This window comes from Helicoverpa armigera, chromosome 3 (assembly GCF_030705265.1).
Source record: "Helicoverpa armigera isolate CAAS_96S chromosome 3, ASM3070526v1, whole genome shotgun sequence".
NCBI lineage: Eukaryota > Metazoa > Arthropoda > Insecta > Lepidoptera > Noctuidae > Helicoverpa > Helicoverpa armigera.
In genome coordinates, this window is record NC_087122.1 from 13,549,587 (window position 1) to 13,572,615 (window position 23,029).

At 36.1% G+C, this 23,029-nt stretch overlaps 4 protein-coding genes across 6 annotated transcripts in view; 1 reads left to right on the top strand and 3 right to left on the bottom strand.

Moving 5' to 3' along the window:
• LOC126053635 (gastric triacylglycerol lipase) overlaps positions 1–19,301 on the bottom strand; it is a 67,209-nt gene extending 47,908 nt beyond the window's left edge. Inside the window, exons 1-2 of the mRNA XM_064043738.1 lie at positions 19,163–19,301; positions 16,998–18,246 (exon numbers count right to left, since the gene is read on the bottom strand). Of these exons, the coding sequence (XP_063899808.1) occupies positions 17,019–18,230 (1,212 nt within the window). The 5' untranslated portion in view covers positions 18,231–18,246; positions 19,163–19,301 and the 3' untranslated portion in view covers positions 16,998–17,018. The remainder of the gene's footprint in view (positions 1–16,997; positions 18,247–19,162) is intronic.
• LOC110380307 (mitotic spindle assembly checkpoint protein MAD2B) lies at positions 308–1,245 on the top strand. Its single transcript, XM_021340253.3, has one exon. It carries the CDS (start codon positions 452–454, stop codon positions 1,034–1,036), a length of 585 nt encoding a protein of 194 aa, XP_021195928.3. The 5' UTR covers positions 308–451; the 3' UTR covers positions 1,037–1,245.
• LOC110380306 (gamma-butyrobetaine dioxygenase) lies at positions 1,233–2,928 on the bottom strand. The gene has a single exon (XM_021340251.3). It carries the CDS (start codon positions 2,551–2,553, stop codon positions 1,303–1,305), a length of 1,251 nt encoding a protein of 416 aa, XP_021195926.3. The 5' UTR covers positions 2,554–2,928; the 3' UTR covers positions 1,233–1,302.
• LOC126053602 (sulfite oxidase, mitochondrial) lies at positions 3,290–11,139 on the bottom strand. 3 transcript variants are annotated; one of them, XM_064043736.1, is made up of 11 exons: positions 10,864–11,139; positions 10,461–10,627; positions 9,920–10,037; positions 8,212–8,390; positions 7,719–7,872; positions 7,055–7,247; positions 6,491–6,622; positions 5,920–6,112; positions 5,270–5,470; positions 4,786–4,958; positions 3,290–4,477 (listed from the first exon to the last, which is right to left on the bottom strand). In XM_064043736.1, the coding sequence occupies exons 1-11, from the start codon at positions 10,887–10,889 to the stop codon at positions 4,349–4,351; spliced, it is 1,665 nt and encodes a 554-aa protein (XP_063899806.1). In that variant the 5' UTR covers positions 10,890–11,139; the 3' UTR covers positions 3,290–4,348. The 3 variants fall into 3 exon arrangements, with proteins under 3 accessions (XP_063899806.1, XP_063899807.1, XP_063899805.1); XM_064043737.1 differs by having other exon boundaries at positions 6,491–6,625; positions 7,055–7,209; positions 7,711–7,872; XM_064043735.1 differs by having other exon boundaries at positions 6,491–6,625; positions 10,864–11,138.
• Positions 19,302–23,029: the final 3,728 nt, after the last annotated feature.

Below are 23,029 nucleotides of genomic sequence, written 5' to 3' on the forward strand. Positions count from 1 at the left end.
TACAGATCTTAACAATCTATGGGGTACCTTATTGATTGGGAGTCAACCTATTTGAAAAGAATTTAAACCTGGTTTTACTGTAACTGCAGAACCATTAGGTTTGTTTTAGGACTTACGGCCTTAGTTTTTATTCTATATATATGTAATAGTTCATGTTTCGCTTTTAGATAATATTTTCGGTGAAGTACAAGCTTAGGCTGAAAATGCGGTGTCGAATGTCGATATGTCAAACCGTGTCAATGTCATGATTCCTTACGTCAATCTCGTTTGACAGTTGGTTGCTGTTTTGTTTACATTTTAATTTTACAAATTACAAAATTGAAAACCAAAAAGCCATTATAGCCATTAAATTTGAATATTACAGGAATATTACTACTTTGCTTGGTAGGACTAATTTGCTTGGTTATAAAACAAAGTGTTCCAATAATTATCACCAAATCTTGAAATCGCAATGCATAACTGTTTTGTGGATATCACAACAGAATTCTTAGCTGTAGCCTTTCACAACATTCTATATTACACGTCAGTTTATCCTAAGAGTATCTTCGACAGGCGGAAAAAGTATAACATCGTTGTGAACCATTCAATACATCCTGAGGTGAACCAGTACATCAACTTGTGTTTGAAGAGTATAAGCGAGTGCTTGAAGACTGATCAACTAGCATGCATCGAGTTCGCTGTCACCGACAACCAGTACAATACGTTATTGAAATTTGTGTTCCAATTTCATCAAAACATGAACTTTGATGAAACTGGTGATGCCTATTTGGTGCAGTGCGAACAGAACCTTCGCACTTTTTGTTTAAAGTTGGCTGCTATAAGTAATCACTTCAAGCACTTACCTGATGACTGCAGTTTCTCCATATACATCCATACCAATGAGTCCAATGCTGTTGCCATATCAATCAATCCTGATTTCGAAGAGTTCCCGTTGGTTGAAGTCAGTGACAAGACTGAGGTGACTCAGAAAATTATTCCCCTCACCAGGTTTTCTATTAGAAATTATGGTTTGGATACTTTCGTAGAGATGAAATGAGAAATCAAGAATTACTGGCTTTGAGTTCACAAAACTTAAAAAAATCACAATCTATTAAAAAATGAGGACAAACTGTAAGAGAATGGGTTATTAAAATAATAAAACAATAATTTGGATGGAATGTAGACTGTGCCAACTGTCTTCTGGAAAGTGTTATTGTATATGTCTAAATCTTTAAGTGTATAAATAAAACACATTTTTTAATGTTATTACATAAGTATTTTTATTTGCAGGCATCAACTGGTTATTCACATTCAAAACTGCATTCAACAGATACCATCTTCATTCTTTAGTTTAACTTTCAGGCATCTCAACCTTGAGTATATCTCATCCCAGTCCACATAGGCTCCTATTAGTTGTCTCACATTATTCTCGCTGTCCTCATATGCGTTCCTTCCATGCAGTAGTCGAATATTGTCAAAGCATAATATGTCCCCAGCTTTCGTCTTGAACCGCGCCGCGAATTTATGATTCAAAGCCAGGAAGTTTCTGTGAGCTTCATACCATGGCTTCACTGTCTCAATAGGTCCAGGGAACTGACTGCCTCTTTGTGGAATGGAAAAGTTAATTCGCGTTATTTCTCCGTGTCGGTCTAATCGAATAACGGGCTCGCGGTATAACTTAAAGAATTCGTTGCCGTCTTCTACCCCAACGTCCCGCCATTCGATTTCCGTGTCGGTAAGCAGCTTATATTGCTCTGGGTGATGCTCTTCCATATATCTGGCAGTAAAGTGACAGTCCGATAGTATGTTTTCGCCACCTAGGCTCTTTGTTTGAACTAAACAATGTAGTAAATTCGTTCCCGGGCAGTACTCATAGTAGGGCAGGTCAGTGTGTAGCTGCAAGTTACTCGACAGATAGGCCACATTACTCGTGTTCGGTACATTCCGCACAACAAACTTGACCCCATAGTGTGTCCTCTTAGTAAATCCAATTTTGTTCACTATCGCGTCTACAGCTGTTTCCGAGTCTGGAGTATTCTGTATTAAGGCGACACCGTACACGGAAAACTGGTATAGCCAGTTGTACAGGGCCTCGTCCGAGTTTAGTATCTCGTTGTAATCATGTTTGGAAAATATTTTATTGAACTCATCACCATGCCACGATATCTTCTTGGGTTTATAGATAGTATCGGTGTAGTTCTTCTGATGTTCCGGCGCAAAACCCCTGAGTTTGAGCCAGTTCAAATTATATTGGGATGTGTGTCCGTCGTCCCATGTGACTTGCAGGTAGTTCTGGTGGTTTGAAACATCCTTCGGTTTAACGTTGACGTCGAATTTGCTCCAATCAAGAATCCGGCTTTTGGCCGTGGTATGATAGCACTGTTCGCACTGGCAGTTCTCTCGTAACCACACGTATGGGAACTGCAAAGACTCGCCGCGGATATCTACGTTTAATAAATCGTCCGTTTTATTTTTGTGTAGCACATTTTGTGTGTGAATTAGTTTGATAGTAGCTGCGCTTGGCAACGATTGAGCGAAGTGTTTCGCCCTGGTAGCGAGTCTCAAGGCGAACATGTTGACGTGCTGCCGCGAGCGAGCGGGCACGACACTGAGATAAAACTGTGATATAATTCATGTTCGGTATGTTAATGAACCGGGATGTTACGTTATGATATAACAATCATTGTTTATGTGATGGCGTGTGTAAGTGGCCTATTGTTTTGAGCAGCTGCTCAATTAGCTTAGAGAATTATTGCTCATCATTTTAACCAGCCTTGGCCTAGACCATTGAACTTTATTCAAGAACATACTTATGAAGTGGACAAGACAGCTTTTAGTTCATACCGGTTTTTATTTACTCAAGTTAAACATAGGTAAATAGGCACCGCTCGTGATTGCAAACAACAACTTTGGAATCTACTACAACATCGACCTTCGCAGTCTCATCTGACTGTCGCTAAAATAATCTTAATTAAACCAAATACAAATAATCGAAGTACTAATTAAACAGCGACTTTAGGTACACAATCATTATGTTATCTAGTTAAGTTATTACGTCACACAACAAGAGCGCAAAGATAGGCAAATATTTGAACCACAAAACGGATATAGTTATCTTCGAAATAACATAAACTAGCCATATTTCATCTTATTAACAACATAATATTATCTCCACTTCTCCCATAAAGTAGGTAAAGCAGAGACCTATCTAAAACTAAACAAATTGATATGAAGTCTGCATAGATATGGAGGACCTATATCTAGGGCTAGGCGTTTTATTCGGGGCTTTATTTTCTCAAAAATTAAATACTTATTGCAATAACACTATTTATTGTAAAAAATATACCTTATTAAAAATAAATTGCTTTAAATTATAACTAATAACAACATTTTTGATTCATAGTTACTTGATTAACATTAATAAATAAAATCTATTTAGACGTCTGACAGAGAATGGAAGAAAAAGACATGTAGCGCCGACCCCAAATGACTTGGGAACAGGGCAGGAAGATGAATAAATAAAATCTATTTATAGGTATTTCTAGTGCAAAAATTGGTGTAAATATTTTTCATATAGCGTGGAGTATCGTATCGACCTTTCTGGGAGTATATATATTTATTTGATAAGGCTAAGGCTAGATTCAAACAACCATTTCATAAGCTGAAAATATGTAAAACAATGATATAAGATCTGGTAAGAGTTACTAGGATTATTGCAGATTTTTTAATTCTAGTCAAATAACTTTGCTCCTCTAAAGACAGCCATTTAAAACGACTATTGCATGCGCAATACTGTTTTGATCACACGATTTGGCTGGCATGAAGCGGGGTGGTAAAGCTAGCAGTGTAACTTTCGAACACAGAATCTACAGTACTTACAACAATAATGTTACATACAGTTTATAAATGAGTATCCTATATATTGCTGATCAAATATGCATTGACTATGTGATTTATTGACAATATTTAACATCATTAAAATTCATCTACACAATTATTAAGAAAAACAAGACATTTTATGCCTACAAAATAACTAACAATATAGCAAATTCCAGTCTTACTGGCGGAATCTTTAGAACTTCGATTTTGAAAAAAGCACGCATCTATAAAAAGCTGTTAATATTTTCGCGGCGAATAATAATATATTTGATTCAATTAACTAAAACAAAGTCAAATATAAAGGCACCACAAGGAACTGGGATTGTCATCCGTAGTGATGTACATATTAATGTCGATAAATTAAAGAGTTCTTATCGACTTCATTTGAGCATTTTGTTCTTAAATCCCAAATGCTATCTATCCACCATTGAATAAGTGCATTATACATTACAACAGTCTATTTTCCTTCAATCAGTAAAATAATTAAGTACTAGTGTTTGATCTGTACTTTGATTTTATGGTAAGCGTTGCTAAGAACCCCTCGAATGTTCCAGATGTCGTCAAACTTCTCTGGTTGTGTGTTGAAGTTACTGTCTGTTGCTTTCGCCCATAATTCGAGCTGCAGTGAAGAAAAAACTCATTAGTTTGATTGATACTCGAAACGATGTAAATATCGATAATTATGACACATCACTTTATATTATTCCTGTAAAATAAACTGTGGGTGTTTTGTTTAGTTTCACCTGTTGGATGAAGATGGATGTTTGCGATAGAGTACCCTGATAAACAACTATTCTATATTTTAATCTGCCTCCACAAATAGAATTCGTTCAAATAGAAGAATAGAATTACCACAAGTAAAATTTTCTACTAACTGTTAGTAAAAGGAGAGTACAACTAATGTTGATACTTTGTATACTAGCATACCTCCTTCTGTCCCTTGGCGACGGGTATCCTAGCCGTCCAGAGCGTCCAGGCGTAGTGCTGCTGAGGCGGCGCGTCGTCGCACTGCAGCTCGTCGGCCTGCAGCCACGTCTTGCCGCAGTCGGGGGATATGTCGACACGGAGGATCTTTGCTCCTCCGCCGGAGTATGCGTAGCCTGGGTGGAGAGAGGTATTTTTAACCCATTCTTGGAATTTGTTGGGAACCCGGATGTAAAGCATTTCATGAAAGTATGTAGACTACAACACTCTTGGAAAAATCGATAAAAATGTGACAGTGTACATATCAGTCGCATTACAGGTAACATTAATAGTAATGTAACATTGACAGGGACTGACGGAATTGCTGTCGCATATATATTTTGTTAGGAATGGATTTTGATTATGTAAGTTCAAAAAAATATTTTTAATATGTTGTATTGACTATCATGCCTACAACGACATAAAATCAATATAATCATCAATATACCTCTAACTTCCACAACCCCGTCTTTCGCTACCACAGCATCGCCATCAGCGGGGTCGCATATAGCGGAGGTGACGGGCAGGCTGTATATTGGCGGCGCGGAGGCGAAGTCTGCTGTCTCCCACGTCTTGGACGCGTTGAAGGATCGGTAGTCCTTCTGATGCCAGTGGGACGGACTCTCGTCGTATGATATTGTTATTGATTCTGTTGAGAGGATTTTGAAGGTTGGTCATCGTGGTTGGATGTGGATTTTTTGGGGATATTAGTTTTAATAAGAGGTTCGAAGTCATGGGGCAACCATGAACGTTGCCAAAATTAGGCGGTAGTAAATTTTTTGATGGGTGGGAAATCACACAAATACCCCGTTGTCCCGAGGTAGTGAAAGAGTGTCAGGAGGGTTTTACTGATTAAAAGCCATTCATGTTCCATGTTTCCTGATAGGGTTATTTCTTTACTAGGCCGCGGTAACTAAGATTACGACAGAAATACGATGTAATGATTCTATCTATTTTCCATGAATTAATATGACAATAGTTAAGTCGTCACTGTTTAATTATTTAAATATGTTCTCTTCTTATTTTTCGATTTCACATGATTAAATTATTAACAACATTATACACTATCATACAGGGAAAGTGAATGTAAATACATACCCAGCCACTTAACACTTCTCACGGCAGGCGCTCCAGGCACTATGACCCTGAGCGGGTACCCGTGGTCGGGCGGCAGCGGGTTGCCGTTCATATGTGTTGCTAACAATATGCGCCCGTTCGGGTTCAGTGCCTGGTCTAATGGTATGGAAGTGGAGAAGTTCACCCCAGTCGCGTCTATGTCTGAGCCTGTGAACTGGACAAATTGATTTTATTGTAATTGTAATTCGTAGATTTTTTTATCCAGTGAAATTAGCACGGCTATATTTTGAAAGTATGAAAAATCTTTTGAAATGAGAACTTCATGCTTTACAAGGTTTCTCATTAGAGAAAATTAATATGAATCTTGGGAGGCGTAATACAAAGAAAGGCAAATTTTCTAAATATCTTATCTTGAGCCTTGATTATCGCAAAAGCTATATTTGCGTGTATTTTTCGCAGATACTTATTTTAGGAAGGAGTTTTGAGGAAAGCTAGACGTCAAGTTAAGCTAATGCCAAATATAAAATGAATGATTTGCCAATTTAACCGGGCTATTCTCCAAAACCAAAGTATAGAATATAATAAACCTTACAATAACATGTTTGCCGACAGTATTGGCGGTATCGACGCCGCAGTAGACCAGCACGTCGCGCAGGTACACCCCCTCCCACAACGCGTTGCTGATGGCGCCGCCCTGCCAGCTGATGCCTTTCACTGGCTTCACCTGCTTTGGAGGGAGAGGAGAAAATATGAGTCTAAATAGAAGAATAGGTGGATAGAAGTAGGTTGTACATAGGTATTAAAAACGACAAAAAATATTTAAGTAACCAGAATCTGGACGATGAAAGGATGAACAGTGTTTAGTAGCTGAGTGTATCTTAAAAATGGATGATCATTATTATAATTATGGCAAAGGGGATTCTACAGTGTTTCAGAAAGCATGATCATAACTAGGTCCCGGCTGTTTTTGTTCTTTGGCAGTCGTACATAGGCATACCTCAGCCTAAGAGTTGTCAGGTATGACAACCTTTCATCCTACAATGAGTTTCGTACTGCTTAAGTAGGTAACTAGGTTTAGGTCAGGCATGCAATCACTCTACTTACAATTAGACTGGAAGCCAAGTAAAATGCTAGGCGGATGACAAAAAGACCAAACCTCATTCATCTCACTCCGTCTATTCCCAGCACACATGAGGGCAGCTCTCACGCTCCCCTTAGGGAACATCTCCAGCTTGTCGAGGCTGAACTCTTTAACCCTGGTGCTGCCATCTCTGATGATGACGCGGACGCTGTGCTGGCCAGCATCCAAGTCTGGAACAGGCATGTGTTGACGGACGTAAAATAATTCACTGCAAACAGAAGAATACCAGGTGTTTGAGGAAGTTTGCAACAAACCATGCATTCTGGGAGAATAAACACAAACTTGTTCATTAAACTGTACAAGGTTTTAGAGGTTCGTTGAGTAAGTTGCAAGTATCAAAGCAGTAGCGGTTTATGCAACTTAAAAAATTTAACAAATGACAAATCCAAAGGACCTAGAACACCTAGTACAATACCAAGAAACTTTCAAAAATGGTAAATATGGACGAAGTTTTTGTCTAATTTCGTGCAGACACTTGTCAATCTTTACAGACTTTTGAAGTCTTTGTATTTGTCCATTGTACCCACACTTTTAAAATCAACTTCAACAATTTCACATTCAGTAATGTGGTCACACAACATAAAACAAAAAACAAAATCAAGCTGCAATACTCATACAAACACACACAGAAAAACAAAAGCTAGTCAAAAACCATCACACACAACATTTACCAACATACTTGGGCGTATCAAAGTGTGCTATCTGCAGCTTGGCGGGTATCTCAGCGTTGAACGGCTTGTTGGTCTTCACGATGAGCCGCTTGTCCCTGCTGGGCTCTTTCACCCAGAGCTCTTCGTCCGTGTGGTCTACTATGTCGTCTTCGTGAAGGTTACCTGTGAATACGCTGCTTATGTTTTTATTGGGAACTTGGTTTTGTAATTTGGGAGTTGGTCTGCAAGATTTACGAGCAAGGGAGTTTACGATAGGAATTTTACTGAGAGCTAATGATTTAATTTCCACGTTCACCGACAATTGTCACGTACAAACAATTTTATTGTCGTTCTAAGAAAAATTGATGTTATTTTGATTAGTGAACTTGGGCCTTGGTAATGTATTTTCGTACCCAACAGGTCTGAGAATTATTTTCAAGTTGTCCAAAATCTGAATGCATCTTTTTGGAGTCGGTAAAAATTTAGCTATGACTTAAGAATTATTTCTATGTGACCACTCACCTATCCTATAAGACTCGAGCAAGGCATACACCTCTTGCGTCTTATGCATCCCGTAGACGTTCCAGAAGGGTTCAATGCTCAGCCCTGCGGCGTTCATGATCTGCTCCCCTCCGGGGTGGGAGGGGAGGAATGACGTCACGTCGTACACGCCATTCTTGTACGTCACCCAGAAACTCTTCCTGTTGAAAACATTAAAGGTAATCTAGCCTAATACTATAAGCTGAATATTTATCCTATTTGTATTTTACCGAGGAATGCTATGAGTTACTTTTTACCCATGTACGAAAAGCTGTTACCCCAGGACGGACGCAAAACCACGGGAAACGATGAGTCAAATAGAATTTGTTTCACCAATAAGCTTTAGGAAATCGCACTTATTACTGGACTTCGATTATAGTACATACTTCTTGGACTTGGAATCTACGTAATCAGTGGCTGGAATTTTAATAAATCATATTCGTTATCAAAATTTGGCGACACTATCATTTGATGCAGGGGGCAGATTTTAGATAAAGCCATGATGCAATTGATATTTTTACTTCGTTTTATTAAGTCTGTAGTAGTTGCTATAAGTATCTGAGTTTTAGCGTTTCTTGCTGTTTAATAGTAAACTTACGTACTTCATAAGTACCATATGACCGCTAATATACGTTTAAGTATTACGCAATCGTTGTTGACACGGTTTTGTTATCGACTCATTAATGCGTGTTTGTAGATTATGCGTATAATGCGTAAGTAATCGACACATTGCGATATTTTGTGTATGTACGTATGAACTTCAAACTTCAAATATTTATTATACTATCTGATTGATTTGTTTAACTAAGGCACATCCTATTCAGCGGGTATTCCCGCTTAGCTTAGGGCTGCCATCGGTTACAACAACTATAGGTAATTTAATAAACTAAAATCTCGATATCCCACCGATTATATGTGACTTTTTAAATGCACTTAAATATGTTTCTTATTGTGCCATTGATGTATGTTTAACGATAACAACTCTTAGAGCTAGAGTCAATTTATTAACACAATATTTGAGTACATAATCATTACACTTGACAACAGTGAAAAGTAGCAAATACTTGTATCTGTATCTATATCGTACAGTTATCAGTTGAAAGATTGTTGGTCAACAGAAGCCCACAACCGTTGTACGTTTATGTATGATTCTTATCAACATGTGTTAATCTTGTTGATCTAATCTAATTTAAAGATTGGTATTGAGATTAATTTTGTTCTTTGAATTATAATGTTAAAGATAGTTACCATAAGGAAGAATACATATAATTAGTACACTATTAGCATACAAATGGAGGTTCTGTTAGTATTTAAGAAAAGTTACATAAAAACACTAAATAAAATTAAAAACTCTGGTATTTTTTACTGCCTAATTTACCGAGCAGTTGGTACATCACTTGGGATATTAACTGTGCATCGTAGACAGTCTGAGTAAGTGTACATTAATCATTCATGATATTGATTCCACTAACACATGCATCATAGTAAAAAAACTGGAAAAAGTTGTGAGGGGGATTTTACCGAATAGACTTTTTTCCTGTTGGCTTCTTGGATATTACTGCGACGAGTTCTTATTAACACTTCTTATTAGTTCACTACTGTTAATAGCGAATAATATACCATTCATATTTACACATGTTTGTTTTAAAACATAAGAGTTCTCTTGAAGTTTTTATACAAAATAACTTACTCATTATCATGTTTGCTAACTTCTTCAGCTCTGAAGGTTGGCAAGTCGGGCCTCCTCTCTCCGGCCTTAACTTTGGTGTCTCCATCCTTGTTTTTATTGCCCTTTTTATGGGATTTTTCTGAAATGTAAATGCATAATCTGCAATGAAAATATAGCCAATAATAACATTCTTACTTATTCACAAAGTTATTTTGTAATATGTTAACCTTACCACATATAGACTCAGTACAGTTTTAATATATACTTATAGCATTGAGGAAATGTATTTATAAAACATGTTTCAATATGTTAAGTTAATTTTAACCAGGTTAAAATAATAACCAATTTTTTCACATAATAACTGAGACTTTTCCTAATATTAACTTATACAAAGCTTGTTGTGATTCCACATTAAATAGCTTTACAGTTTGACATGAAATTGTTGTAAACGTGGGTCCCCAGAGACAATTAAGGATTCCCGGCGGGATACAAATGATAGTCCAGACAGGTAAAAAGATTTAGCCATGAAAAGGTGTGTGACTTTTAAGCATAGAATAAATACCTGCAAACACAGTTCCAACTAGCACTGAGCTAAATAATGCTGAGCCAACAATTCTCCTGTAATTACTATCATTTCTTCTTTGTTCTTTATATTCGTACTGTTCTTGATTTGTGAGTTTCACTGCAGTAGCAGCTACGTTCACGAATTTGTTCTTTTGATGGATTGTTCTGAAATTCAAGCTTGGTAAATAATTTTTACCTAATCAAAAGACACTGAAACAGTCCCTAGATATTACGTAAATTACAAAAACATATTTAGGCACCTATTGATATTCCTGAACATTTGTAAACAAGCTACCAAACTTGCTCACACCTTTCATTATCCTGTTCGTAAGATAGTCCAATGAATCAAACAAGAATATGGTATAGATGCACTGTCGAACACATATTTCTCACTGACCTACCTTAGCAATATATTTTTCAGCGACATTTTCCTTTCAATTCTTCAAAACACAGCTCACTTACGACGTTAACATGATAAACTGGTAAAAGTGAAACTGACTGTTATCAACTATGAAAACAGTTTTACGGCCTTGAATAATGCCCTGTTTGTTGCGACCTTTTATCATTTAATCAATTTATCGTTGTTTAAACAACACGGCCAACTCGTAGCGAGAAAATTAAATTACGAAGTCGATTGATGAAATCGGGCTTATTTTCCCGTGATGACTGATGAAGTGACGACACTAATGACAAGACAATGTCAAGGATGGTTTTAAAAAACAGCTGACTCGGGAACTCGGGAAGAACTGCGTTTAGTTTTTTATGCAGGGAGTTCTTATAATTAATTTTAAAACTGAAATCGTTGTTTGATTCTGCTTAAAATTCCTACTTTTTAGGGTTTTATGTTGTATCAATAATTCAAGATTTCCGTTATAAAACCCAGGGCTACAAAGAAGTCAAAACTAAAAAATAGGTAGGTAGTAAGGTACTTAGTTAAAAAAAGCTACAGGAGTTGGAATATTAAGGAGTACCTACCTATATGTACGTGTTTTCTACTTTCGTCGTAATTAACATCAAAAGTGATTGATGCATTGAAATGCGACAGGTGGTCACTAATAGATCACCATAATTGGATATTTTCGTGAGTGAATATTGTAGCGTTGGCATAAAATAATTTATTATCCATTATTATGACAAAAAATGCAGCAATATTATGTACAAACTTCTTGGTCATTTCTTATTAGGTACTTTCTTTATCTAAAACCTATCTGCCAAGACGCTTTTCGCTTTTGTTTTTTGATCTGTAAAATATCCTTGTCGCCCACGGACGGTCATGCGATAGAAAAATTATCAAAAACCTTCGCTGGAATAGCTGTCCGCTAGTGCCCGTACCAAATAAACCGGAGGAAAGGCTTTACCAAAGATTGTGCAGAGGAAGCTTCCCGCTGGCCAGCCGGCGGGCGTCGATTGCCACAGATCCTTCCACGGCCACTCCTCACTTCCCAGGTAAGTTGACCTTTTTCAGTCATTTAGAGAGTCACGGGGTTTCAACGGTAAACAGAACATATTATGTACCTACCTAATCAAAGAACCAGGTGCGAAGTAATGCTAATATCTAACACATGCAGCAGTCACTTCAACATTGTTTTTTTTTTCATTATTAGCAATGGGATATAAGCAGAATTTGTGTAGGTTTCAACGTCTAGTTTACGTGAATGATGTGATGATGTCTACTTTCTTTTTTTTTTAAATATGGGTCGCTATTTGGATTTTAGACTCCAGCAAAAATTATGAACGTCAACTAGTTGAGGGAATTACGTTTGGTTCGTATATTGCGTTGGGGTTGGGAGTCTACGATCTAATGGTATTTATCGAATGGATAGAACGGATTTCAGGTTCGATTGTGGGATCCGGTTTAAGTCAGTATATAGAGATTATAAATTGTAGATTTGGGAAAGTCGATTACACTAGAGCTTGAATGCCTGTACTCAAACATTAGCCTACCTTATGAGACGAACATAAACTTATTTTATTTTATAAATATGTATTTTAAACATATTTGAAGCCCGAGCTTGCAAAGTTGCTGGCAAAAGTTAGTTATTACACAAAAAGGCTATAAATTTTAAAATAGGTACCTACACGTTTATAACTTTTGTTGTAAGTAGTCCTACCTTTGTACGTCGTTAACCTCTTTCTCATGTTCTAATGAGATTTTAAAGACTTAATACATTAGTTTTATAAGTTTTGCAAATAAAATTCTTGCTGCTGCATCTTTTTCTTATATTTACATACTATTGGCAAACTTGAATAATGTAGGATATTGGCTGCATTCGAAAATAAAACGATGCAGTTCCAAATGCGATGCCATTTGTCCCAGATTTTCATATCTCCTGTTCACTAAGATATTTGCATCTTCCAAAGTATTCCAGTACCTACAACGTTGCTTTGTGACGATAATAAACGTATGTACATAATATACACACCTCTTATGAGAGTTCCTCTCTTGTTCTTATATCTATGTACTTAGGTATGTATTGACAAGTCACTGCCCTGTTGGTTAATGGGTTTTCTTAGGTACGATTTCACGGTCGATCAGAAATGACTCTCGGGTTTTAGGGGCTTTCAAAAGACAATCCAGAGTCTAAAGCATCAGGTTATATGTATTGTACTTACGGCTACGAGTCACAATTTTGCTGTAAGTAAACCTACGTAGCTTAGCTATACCCATTCCACAATCAAGATTTTTAAGCGTTATTGTAGGTACAATTCCTCTCTTATCCCATGCCCACATGGAAAAGTACCTACACCTGGAAAGTAGTTTATCAATAAAATCCTTTCATTATTACATTCCGTCGCGCACAGCAATGTTTTATTGCCCTCCTTACGAGAAATAGCCTCTTCAACTACTAGAGGAATAAACTTTACTTGTGTCCGGAACGTGTAAGGGTCTGTGAGTGTGTACCTAGGCCCTATAGGTGACTATAAACTTTGCAGGAGTTAGTATTGATTGGGATTTGTTTCTTTTTTTCAAAATGGAGCTTAATTAAGGTTTATTAAGCCTCGAAGAAAAAATGCAAAATCATACGTCAATAAGTTACGATTAAACATTCCATCTCTTCGAATGCTCCAAAATCGTACATTAAATCTGGAATGACTCATGAAAATATCAACCTTTTTCATATATTTTACGACCCCCTAATTTCTATTTTATGACCGAAATTGCTATCCTAATGGTTTCACCTTTTGATTTTTTGAACGAAATAATCGTTCGCTTTTATGTCATTCTCCCATAACGTGTTGAATAGAAAACTATTATTGTAGTATTAATAAAACGCTTTTACGACCTCAGTGATGTGTTGTCATGGAGAACAAAATGACTAGCGGAGGTGCCGTAACGGAAAATTGCTTAAGAAAGCAGCGCGCGGGTGAACAGGGATGAGGAACGTTACTGTTTTTCGGCCATATACGCCTGCTTTGGACCCGACCATTTTTTGTAACACCAAAAATTGTCTCCTCGTTAGTTCGCTTGTAACCGATCGTTTTGGTTGTGTTCGAATTTGACCCAGAAGAAGGCGCCTAACCTACCAGCACTGCGGCATCTCCACTCTTATTTCCTTACTCCGTGTGTGTGGTAGAGACATATTGTAGGTGCCTACGCACAGGGCCGAGGCAACCCCAAAAAATTTGTAAAGCGCAAAAAATATGAAAATCCACAAAGTAGGATACATAAGCCAAAAAGCCTTCGAAGTGCTTAAAGTTATAAAATGTTTGAAAGTTTTCATCTTTTGTCTGTTCTGAAGTGGCAACTATGATTTAGGTGGGCTGTTAAACATTCAAGTACGTTACCTACTAACGACTGTCTAAACTCAACTTGTATGTTGATTTATTCACTAATTACTCTTGGTGGTAAGATTTTAAAACACATTTTATAACTCGAGAATAATCAAGAATGGCTAAACCGTTTAAACGGAAAATTAAAGGACAGGATATTTTTGTCACCATCCGGGACGCGGGTGAAACCGCGGGCAGAAGCTAGTTTCTTATAAAGTCCAAAGGTATTCAAGTTTTTTGTAAATAACCTTACTAAGAAATAAATAAATTAATTACAAAAGCTTTTGAGAATTAAATGTACCTAGTTTCTCTTAATCAGTTAGTTTACCACAAGTCACAACAATGTCCATCTGTTGGAATAAAAAAGTCAGCAAAAATAAAAATAATTAAAGATCGTCCGTATTCCTTAAAGAAATGGTTGAGAAAAATATTTATATATCTGTTCCTCAGTTCAAGACAGTGTAACGAGCTCCTATTTATTACTTCACTTGGGTAGTGCGTCAATAGCAGCGAGCGAAGAAGGCATAAAACAGCTTAAAAATACTTAAATAAAGTCAGTCGGTAGCCTTTGGGCATTGTCACCTTAAGGCGAGGAAGTGGTCAACAATAATTCCATAACCGGCACGCGCATCTAAGGCGCCAAAAGGGGTCGGAGCGTCTGAGCGGGGCGAGGATAACAATACGCGCGCTAGCTTATAACTAAAAGTCGTAAGCGACAAAATGGTTTTGTAATTTTAATATTTAGAAATGATAATTTAATAAAAATTCCTACTACCATTTTAAAGAGTATGTATATACTCAACTACTAAAAAAGTTAAGAGGCTTAAATCGGTCCCGTTTGCCCATAATATGTGAATCTCTTTTTAAAAAGAGGTATGTTTGATATATTTTTCTCTGTTATAAAAGTTACCTAATCATGTTTCTACAACTAACAAAATAAGGCTTATATCATGAACTTTCAGGTAACCAAGTTGTATTTTGATCCGTTTTGTATTTACTGAGAAAAATTGACATCCTTGGCGCCAAAAATTCCAATTCGTCCTCTTAAAACACGGACGACGTTAATTTTAAAACACGGTTACACGTATTACTGGTGAACAGAAAAGGTGATTCGACCTTCACGAAAGTGTAAGGATAGGTACCTATCTTTAGAATTCTAGGCCGCTTTTATAAAAAAAGATTTCGAATCGTATTGATTATTGTCCTTTATTTCTTTTCATGTACTTAAAGGTATAAATGGAATAATTAGCCCCGATATAGAATTTGTTATTTTTAAATTACTCATATTCAAACTTCTGTCTAGTCTAGTTTAAGTTAAACACAACAACAATTTTATAAAACTTGCTAGACAGCCCATATAATACTTAATTAGTCATCCTAAAAGCGATTAATAGGTCAGTAAATATTCCCGCAATCAGTGAGACCCCGCTCCGATCGTGAGGTCCGATTTCCCCGGGACTCGGATCCCGGGGGACGGTTATTGAAAAAGTTAGCGGCGCGGCCGAGGTCTGGCCGTGAATAAATGCTGCGCAAATACAGGAACTATACGTATTGAGGGAACTGGATACCGAAGAAATCCAAGGGATTTCACAATCCGTGTTTTCCTTACAGATTAAATATTGGACGACGAATTAAAATGTGATCGATGTTGATTACTGTTTTCTTTACCCATTTTTTTTACAAACCAATACGTTTATTGGTATTGATGATTTTGATTACGTATTGTATTCTCCCACCTTTTCTATTAGGATGAAAATGAAGCCATCTCCCGAATAATAAACAAGATTGAAGGATGACTCGTATAATTATGATAACGTTTTCTCAGATGATGGATAAGGTGGGATGGATTTATTGTATAAACTTCGCTTATAATGAAGTTAATATAACCTGACGTGTGGAATAGGATAAGGTTATAAACTATCATGTTTGAGTTTAGTTCAGGTAATTTATTCTGTAATTAAATTCTAAAGTTTTTTTGCGATAGGAACTAGTGCCTAAACACCCTAAACTATACAAAGGCATTATTAATGGTTTAAATTACTTTCTGTTTTAAGTTTTGGTGCATCAACTACTAGTCCACCAAGATATATTAATTAAATATTATTAAGAGTTTATATACCCTGGAATCTATTTTCCATATTGAGTGTAGCGACTTAAACTGAGCTTTCCGTTCAAGCTTTTAATGGTCTCGTTCCACTTTCATCTCTTACAGTTATTATAAAACTTTCAGACACGGAAATGATTGCATTTCTACACGTGTCGCCACTTTAAACATTTCACTTTATTTTGTTTTGCAGATTTGTTTTTCATTAAAACAACGACATGGAATTTTATTGCAACTTTCTTTTTAAGTGGGTAAGTAGTTGTCATAAAAAGAGGAAGAATAGTAATAGTGGGAAAAAGCTCTATAATATTCTTGTTAATGGTAAGGTGGTAGTAACGAGAGCTTGTAAAATCCTTTTCATAGGACCGTTGACAACAAAAATTGCGAAGAAAATATTACCTACGTCTTCATTCACATCGATCAGAAATTTTAAGTGACTGATGCTCTGAGTTCTGAAAGCAACAAGCGCGTAAGCAACACATATATCATACCTACTAGTATATTGTAGTGCAATATTTCATTTGGAATAGTTTGTCAGCGGTCGGATGGTTGGTCGATCTCGTTAAACTAAACTTACGCTGATCTATTACGTATCACAAACATAAAAGGATAGCAATGGCAATAGGAATTAACAACAAAAGTATGCTGAACATGTCGAACTTTATTTACACAGATTTACATTCATGGGCAAGTATATGCACCAGTTTCCAAGTATGACAGAATAGGTGGAGTCAGATAATTAGGTATATCTTTACCATAAATAAAATCTAAATGACCAAAAGTGGTATCAGAAAGTACACATACAGAAACATTTTTTAATTTCGATGCAAGATATTTGACGTCTGTTACGTTGGCAACATAATCATTTTCACTGGCGAATAATACCCATGGCATGGTTATAGGAGATAAATCGTACAGTGGCGGGCTCCTCTTTTTATATGTAACGAGATTTTTAACTAGCCCGTAATCATATTCAGAGAAACCGTTGTTCTGGATCTGTCCCCATCTGATAAAGTTCCTTAAAGAAGTGCCCGAAGGAATGTGACCAACGACCACAGGCAAAACATCATCAGTAATCTGGAACTTATTATAACCTAAAACCGCGAATATTAAAACAGAACAGAAAGGATAAGCTAGATCAGTGGTCCCACACAGAAGTTCTGCGGCGTTATTAACTAAACCGTTACGTTTCAGTACTTCTACATTTAGTAGGTTGTCAGTTAGAGTCAATCCGGGAGCAAGAATACTCTGAAGCTTAATTATGATGAATCTAGAGTGGTCCAACCAAGCTGTCGGTGATAGCCCGAAGCCAACTTTGATCTTCGCATTGTACTCAGGTTTCTTTGCGCAAAGAATTAATAACATACTAACTCCTTGAGAATGAGCTACGTATGACAACTGTGTTTCGTTTGTTTCTGCTAAAACGTAATCTATAGCTGCCGGTAGATCATATAGTGCCATTTGGTCTACCGAAAAGTCCCAGAATTCTGAATCACTGTCGGGATTGTAGGTTGTGTGGTTTCTGCTGTAGAAATTTCCCCTCACATTGGGAGCCCAGATATCATAGCAGTTATCAGCATAAACGTAGCAGTGAGCCTTACCGGGGCCTGGTATGAGGCAGTCGTCGGCGCTGAGGTACAGGCCGTGGAAGAACATAATGACGCCTTTCGAGGCATTACAGCTTGCCTTGATGGGTAACCTGAACAAGCCCAGAATGTATCCATCTTCAGTGGTTACGTAATGTTGTTCAGCTGTATAACCATCGTAGTTTGCCAATTCCACGAAATTTAAGTCCTGCCTGGGAGATGTTCCAAAGAGAGATGTGGTGCTGTTGTCATCGCATAATACTGTGTGTATTGCGTACAACAAGCTCACTGCGTATAGCAAATTCATGACTGTGGACGATTATCTGCAAAAGTACACAATATTATGTTAAATTAAAAAAAAAAATTAAGGTACCTTAAGGTAGCTACCAATATGTTAACGCACACTTTACTGCTCTCGTACTTTGAACTAAAAGTGAACCTATAAAATTGTCTTAATTTTACCTTCTAACTTGGCCGTCAACAACAACCGGTAGAAAATAATTAAACAAGCACATGTTGAAAATAATTAAACATGCACATGTATAATTATTTTATGTACGTATGTATGTACCTCTACATTTTAAATGGCTTTTTATCTGTCTAGGATATTCGATAACAGTCAAATAACATATAGCCTAAAACAAGTAATTTAGTTAGTTTCATTATCTTATGCAAATAATAAGGTTCATTGGCGTAGTTTTCCGGATAAGAGTGAAATAAATAACCTTTTGGAGATTAAGAATATATTTTGTTGCTAGTCAAAAAGGAGGCCTAGCACAAACGGAATGATGTAACTGTAACGTTACGCTCACTGATTTTTGAATCGCAATCCTATAATTACTTACCGTCTTACCACAAAAACTTTTAAACGTCAGTTTATGAATTGTCTAAAAAAATGTCAAATTATGACGTTGACATATGGTTCATTTTGCAGCCAAAATTTTATTAGACAAGTGTAAAACAGGGTTTAAAGTTTTTGTAGTAAGGCCCTTAATGTTTAAAATGCAAAAAGAACTATTAAACTACATTCATAAAAATGAAGATAGATCTACTGACCTAAGTTGACGGAAGTTTTAATACATAATTTTTTAAACTTAATTCTAGTCCACTATAATAAGAATATTTTTTGGGAGATCACTGATTTCACCAGATTCTTTTTACTGGCTTTTCATAGAGAAAAAAGTTGAAATACTCAGAGATTTTGCCAACATATTACAACGAAAAAAAAAATGTACTAACCTTTTTCTGGCCTGCGTGAGACCCAGTTGTTTCCTCAGGTGATGAACTTGCTCGCTATTTATTTTTGTAATTATTCACCTTATATATATCACCGAAAAATTACCATGTTCATTGTCTTGCGATAGTGTAGGCGTTTTATAATAGTAAGGATTTCTACGCACGAGTTCGTTTTACATAGTTTTCGAATTATCGAACGATTTTGGTTAAAAATAACAATCGTTTGTCGTTTTTATTCAGTGAGCCTTTTATGAGTATTTTTACAGAACATTAATTACTTCAAGGAAATTCCACTTTTTTATAGAAACTTACTACAGGCATAAATATCACCATCGGTCTAAGTTCAATGGTTATATTTTAAATTTTTGCCTCAAATGGGCTAGTGATTGTCTAAATGCAAGGAAATCCCATCTCTACCAGTATATGAAAATTCTTAAATTTCTCCCAGAAACAAAAATTACTTGTTTTACTGAGAGATTCAGCAAATGGTATACCCTTAAAAGAATGTCAAACCATTATTGCCAGTTCTTCTGGATGAGACCTACTTGAAATTGAATTATAAGTTGATTCCTCTGTATTGTAAAACACTGTTCTAGGCAGGTAATAGAAAAAATAAAGTTATTACCGCACTTTGCAACAAGCCTATATAAATGGGTACCTACATGTTGTGTCAACATACTTATGCCTAGACAAAAGATGATAAAAATAAATTAGTCATGCCGTGGAGATAATGTGTGTTCTCGTTTATTTGAACAAATGTCTGAAAATATTATCGGAAGATCATTATTGGTCGTTTTTCGCTATAAATAGATGACTTTATTGCTCTCGCTACTTATCCTCCATCAATAAATTCATTTATAAGGTGTTTGAATAAGGCGAAAATGAAAAAGACATTATTTTACCCTTTAATTTTTTTATTACCATTATGAACTACTCCTATTGTGCACCAAATGTCTTTGAAATCTTTTAATCTGCCTTTTGAATATATTACACATCATTTTATTTATGACCGATGTCATAATAATTGTTTTATTTGATAATCATTATGTCTCTTCGATAAATCCTTTTTTACGTCTAGAGATAAAATGGATATGTTACGGGTAATGCTAGAAGTTGGAGTAAACCTAGGTTTACCCGGGTTGACTTAGTATTACCCAAGCTTCTTGGGTAAAGTCCGAATAATAAGTAAAATACATTTTAATTCGGGGTTTACCCATGCTCACCTAGGTCTACCCAACTCTGACTGGGTAATGTTAAAAATTTGTCTAATTAATTAGTGAAATGAAAATCCAAGGTCATTTTAAACATTTATTATTAAATTATAACATACACAGGCTATCGTAATCGCTTGAAGAGCATAAACTTAATAGCTTTAATAGAAAAAAACTAATAACGGTCGTTGTTCAAATTGAAATTATTTATTTGAGCAAGATAAACTGCTGTGACATTTAAAATTGCACAATTTTCCTGCAGCTTTGCATGAACACTTCTTTGTGGCACATTCTGTTTTGCAATTAAACCTTTTTAGAGTAACGCCACGGGCTCGAAAATTACGCAACACCTAACATTACCCAGTCAGAGTTGGGTAGACCTAGGTGAACATGTGTAAACCCCGAATGTAAAACTTATTTTACTTATTATTCGGACTTTACCCAAGAAGCCTGGGTAATACTAAGTCAACCCGGGTAAACCTAGGTTTACTCCACCTTCTAGCTTTACCCGTAACAGATATATAAAATATTCTTTCTGAATATCAATAGGACAATCCAAGCGGATATGCAGGCGTACTAAACACTACTTATCGCTAAAAAGCGATTCGCTAAAATTCAAATTCAGTTGTACTATTGTCTCAAATAGAAAATCTATGGCGAGCAGCACCTCTCTATTTTAATTTTACACTTGACCCATTTTACACGTAGCCTATAAATTAATCCCATGTTTACTTTTCCCTTGAATCCTTCTGTCAGTCGTAGATCAATATGGACTTCCATTCAGGAAACAAGACGCGGCGGAGGCCGTTGTTTTACAAATATTATGTACCTAGTTATCTATACAATACTAATATAATAAAGAGGAAAAAACAATATATTTGTTTATTTCTTTGTAGCCTTTGGTGTAAAGGCTCGAAAACTTCTGAACCGATTTTAAAATTTCTTTCACACTCCAAAAGCTACGAGGGAAAACCAATGGTATTACCTAAATTACCTTTGAGATAGGCCAAGAAGAGTAAATAAAAAAAATAAAAAAGAATTTACCTATCATTCTGATAGCCTTCATAATTTCTATTGGGATACGTAATATACGCACGCGTGCACGGAACATTAGGGCAACGCAATGGTGCGGCTGAGATCCACTGGACTTCGCTCGCAGAAATATGTACACGTATAAACATTCATACCTAATACCTACAGTTATAGGTCTGTAGTCCTAGAAATAAAATGAAATTAATATTAATTAGTAATCAAGCGACAGTTAAGCAAAGGATGTGAGAAGTCTTTAGTACCTATACTTATCTACCGTGACTGCTTTACCAAGAGGAAATAATGTATTAAACCTGTACATAAAGATTTAATTAATTAATTTATCAATTACGATGAAGGGCACGATAAACAAGACGCAAGTGGAATGTCAACTTAATATCATCTGCTTTATCGGGCAAGTTATAATTCCGTTAATAAAACTCTTAATTTAAGCCACACTGATAGTTGTTTATTACTTTATTGCTGGCATCATCATAATCTGCCTTTATCAGTGCAGGGCACAGACCTCGTCTCGTGTGAGAGTTAATAAACACGTGTGCTCAAGGTGGGTTGGCGATTTTTAACCAACGTAAAAAAGGAGCTTCTCAACTGAACCTGTATTTATGTACGTTTGAGCGCGACTTTCTCGCATTTGGCAGTTTTCAGCATAGTATTTGTTGGACTTAGGGGAAGGATTTAGTTTTATATTGAAGTTTTTTTTTTGTTAAAATATTTCTATTTTTTTTTTTACATTATCCAAGCTACATTAACCTGTATCTCATATCGAAAAATTACGTCGTTACTCATCGGATCTGCATTTAAATCCGTAACCCTCGGAGATGCAGGTGCTTTTTTCACTAAGTGAACCACATATATCTGCCACCATAAACAATAATAAGACCTTACGAGGAACCTTGCATTTTCCTCTACCGTTTGCACAAATCTGAGTTACGCAGCTATTCCTTCCGGGTATAAGGAGCCAGGATTCTGCATTGCTATGCAAATAGCGTCGATGCTCACTGGGGCATTAGGTTATAGATGCAATGTAGGTGCAACTAATGGCGTGGAAGATACGCTAGCTTAACAGGATTAATATTAATTGAGTTTGAAGATTTATTCGTTTTTGTGTTATTGTAGGTTAGGATAATGCACAGGAGTAGAGTCCTTCCTTTTTTGATATGCCAACCATTAAAATGAATCAGAAATTGCATGTTATACAACGAAATTTGATGTGAATAAAATTCTATAGACGAGTCATATAATTACACAAAAACTGTATAAATAAATAACATTTCATCACTGCTTTGTTTTCTTCCTTAATTATAATGATAAATACAGATTTCAATAAAATTTGTTGTTTCAAGTGTTTGGATTACTTTAACTCTTACGTAAAAAGCCTTAACAAAAAAAGTATTGTTACCGGATTCTGAAAATCTATTTATTATACAAAATATGATAGTTTTCTTTACAAATACGTACTTAGGTATATTAAGTATACTTACTTACGTGACTTATGTGACTTATTTTTTTTTATAGAATTTTTACTTAATTTGTATGAAAACAAGTTGCTTTTTATCAGTTACTAGCCGTTTTCCCACGGTTTCACCCGGGTCCCGGGAACTACTGCCCG

What these genes read in the sequence shown, in the direction of transcription:
- LOC110380307 (XM_021340253.3), top strand. Translation starts at nt 452, where the DNA reads ATGCATAACTGTTTTGTGGATATCACAACAGAATTCTTAGCTGTAGCC.
- LOC110380306 (XM_021340251.3), bottom strand. Translation starts at nt 2,553, where the DNA reads ATGTTCGCCTTGAGACTCGCTACCAGGGCGAAACACTTCGCTCAATCG.
- LOC126053602 (XM_064043735.1), bottom strand. Translation starts at nt 10,889, where the DNA reads ATGTCGCTGAAAAATATATTGCTAAG. An exon ending in GCACACTTTGATACGCCCAA is followed by an intron (nt 7,248 to 7,718) that starts GTATGTTGGTAA and finishes TTCTGTTTGCAG; the next exon opens with TGAATTATTTTACGTCCGTC. An exon ending in GACGGAGTGAGATGAATGAG is followed by an intron (nt 6,626 to 7,054) that starts GTTTGGTCTTTT and finishes CTCCCTCCAAAG; the next exon opens with CAGGTGAAGCCAGTGAAAGG.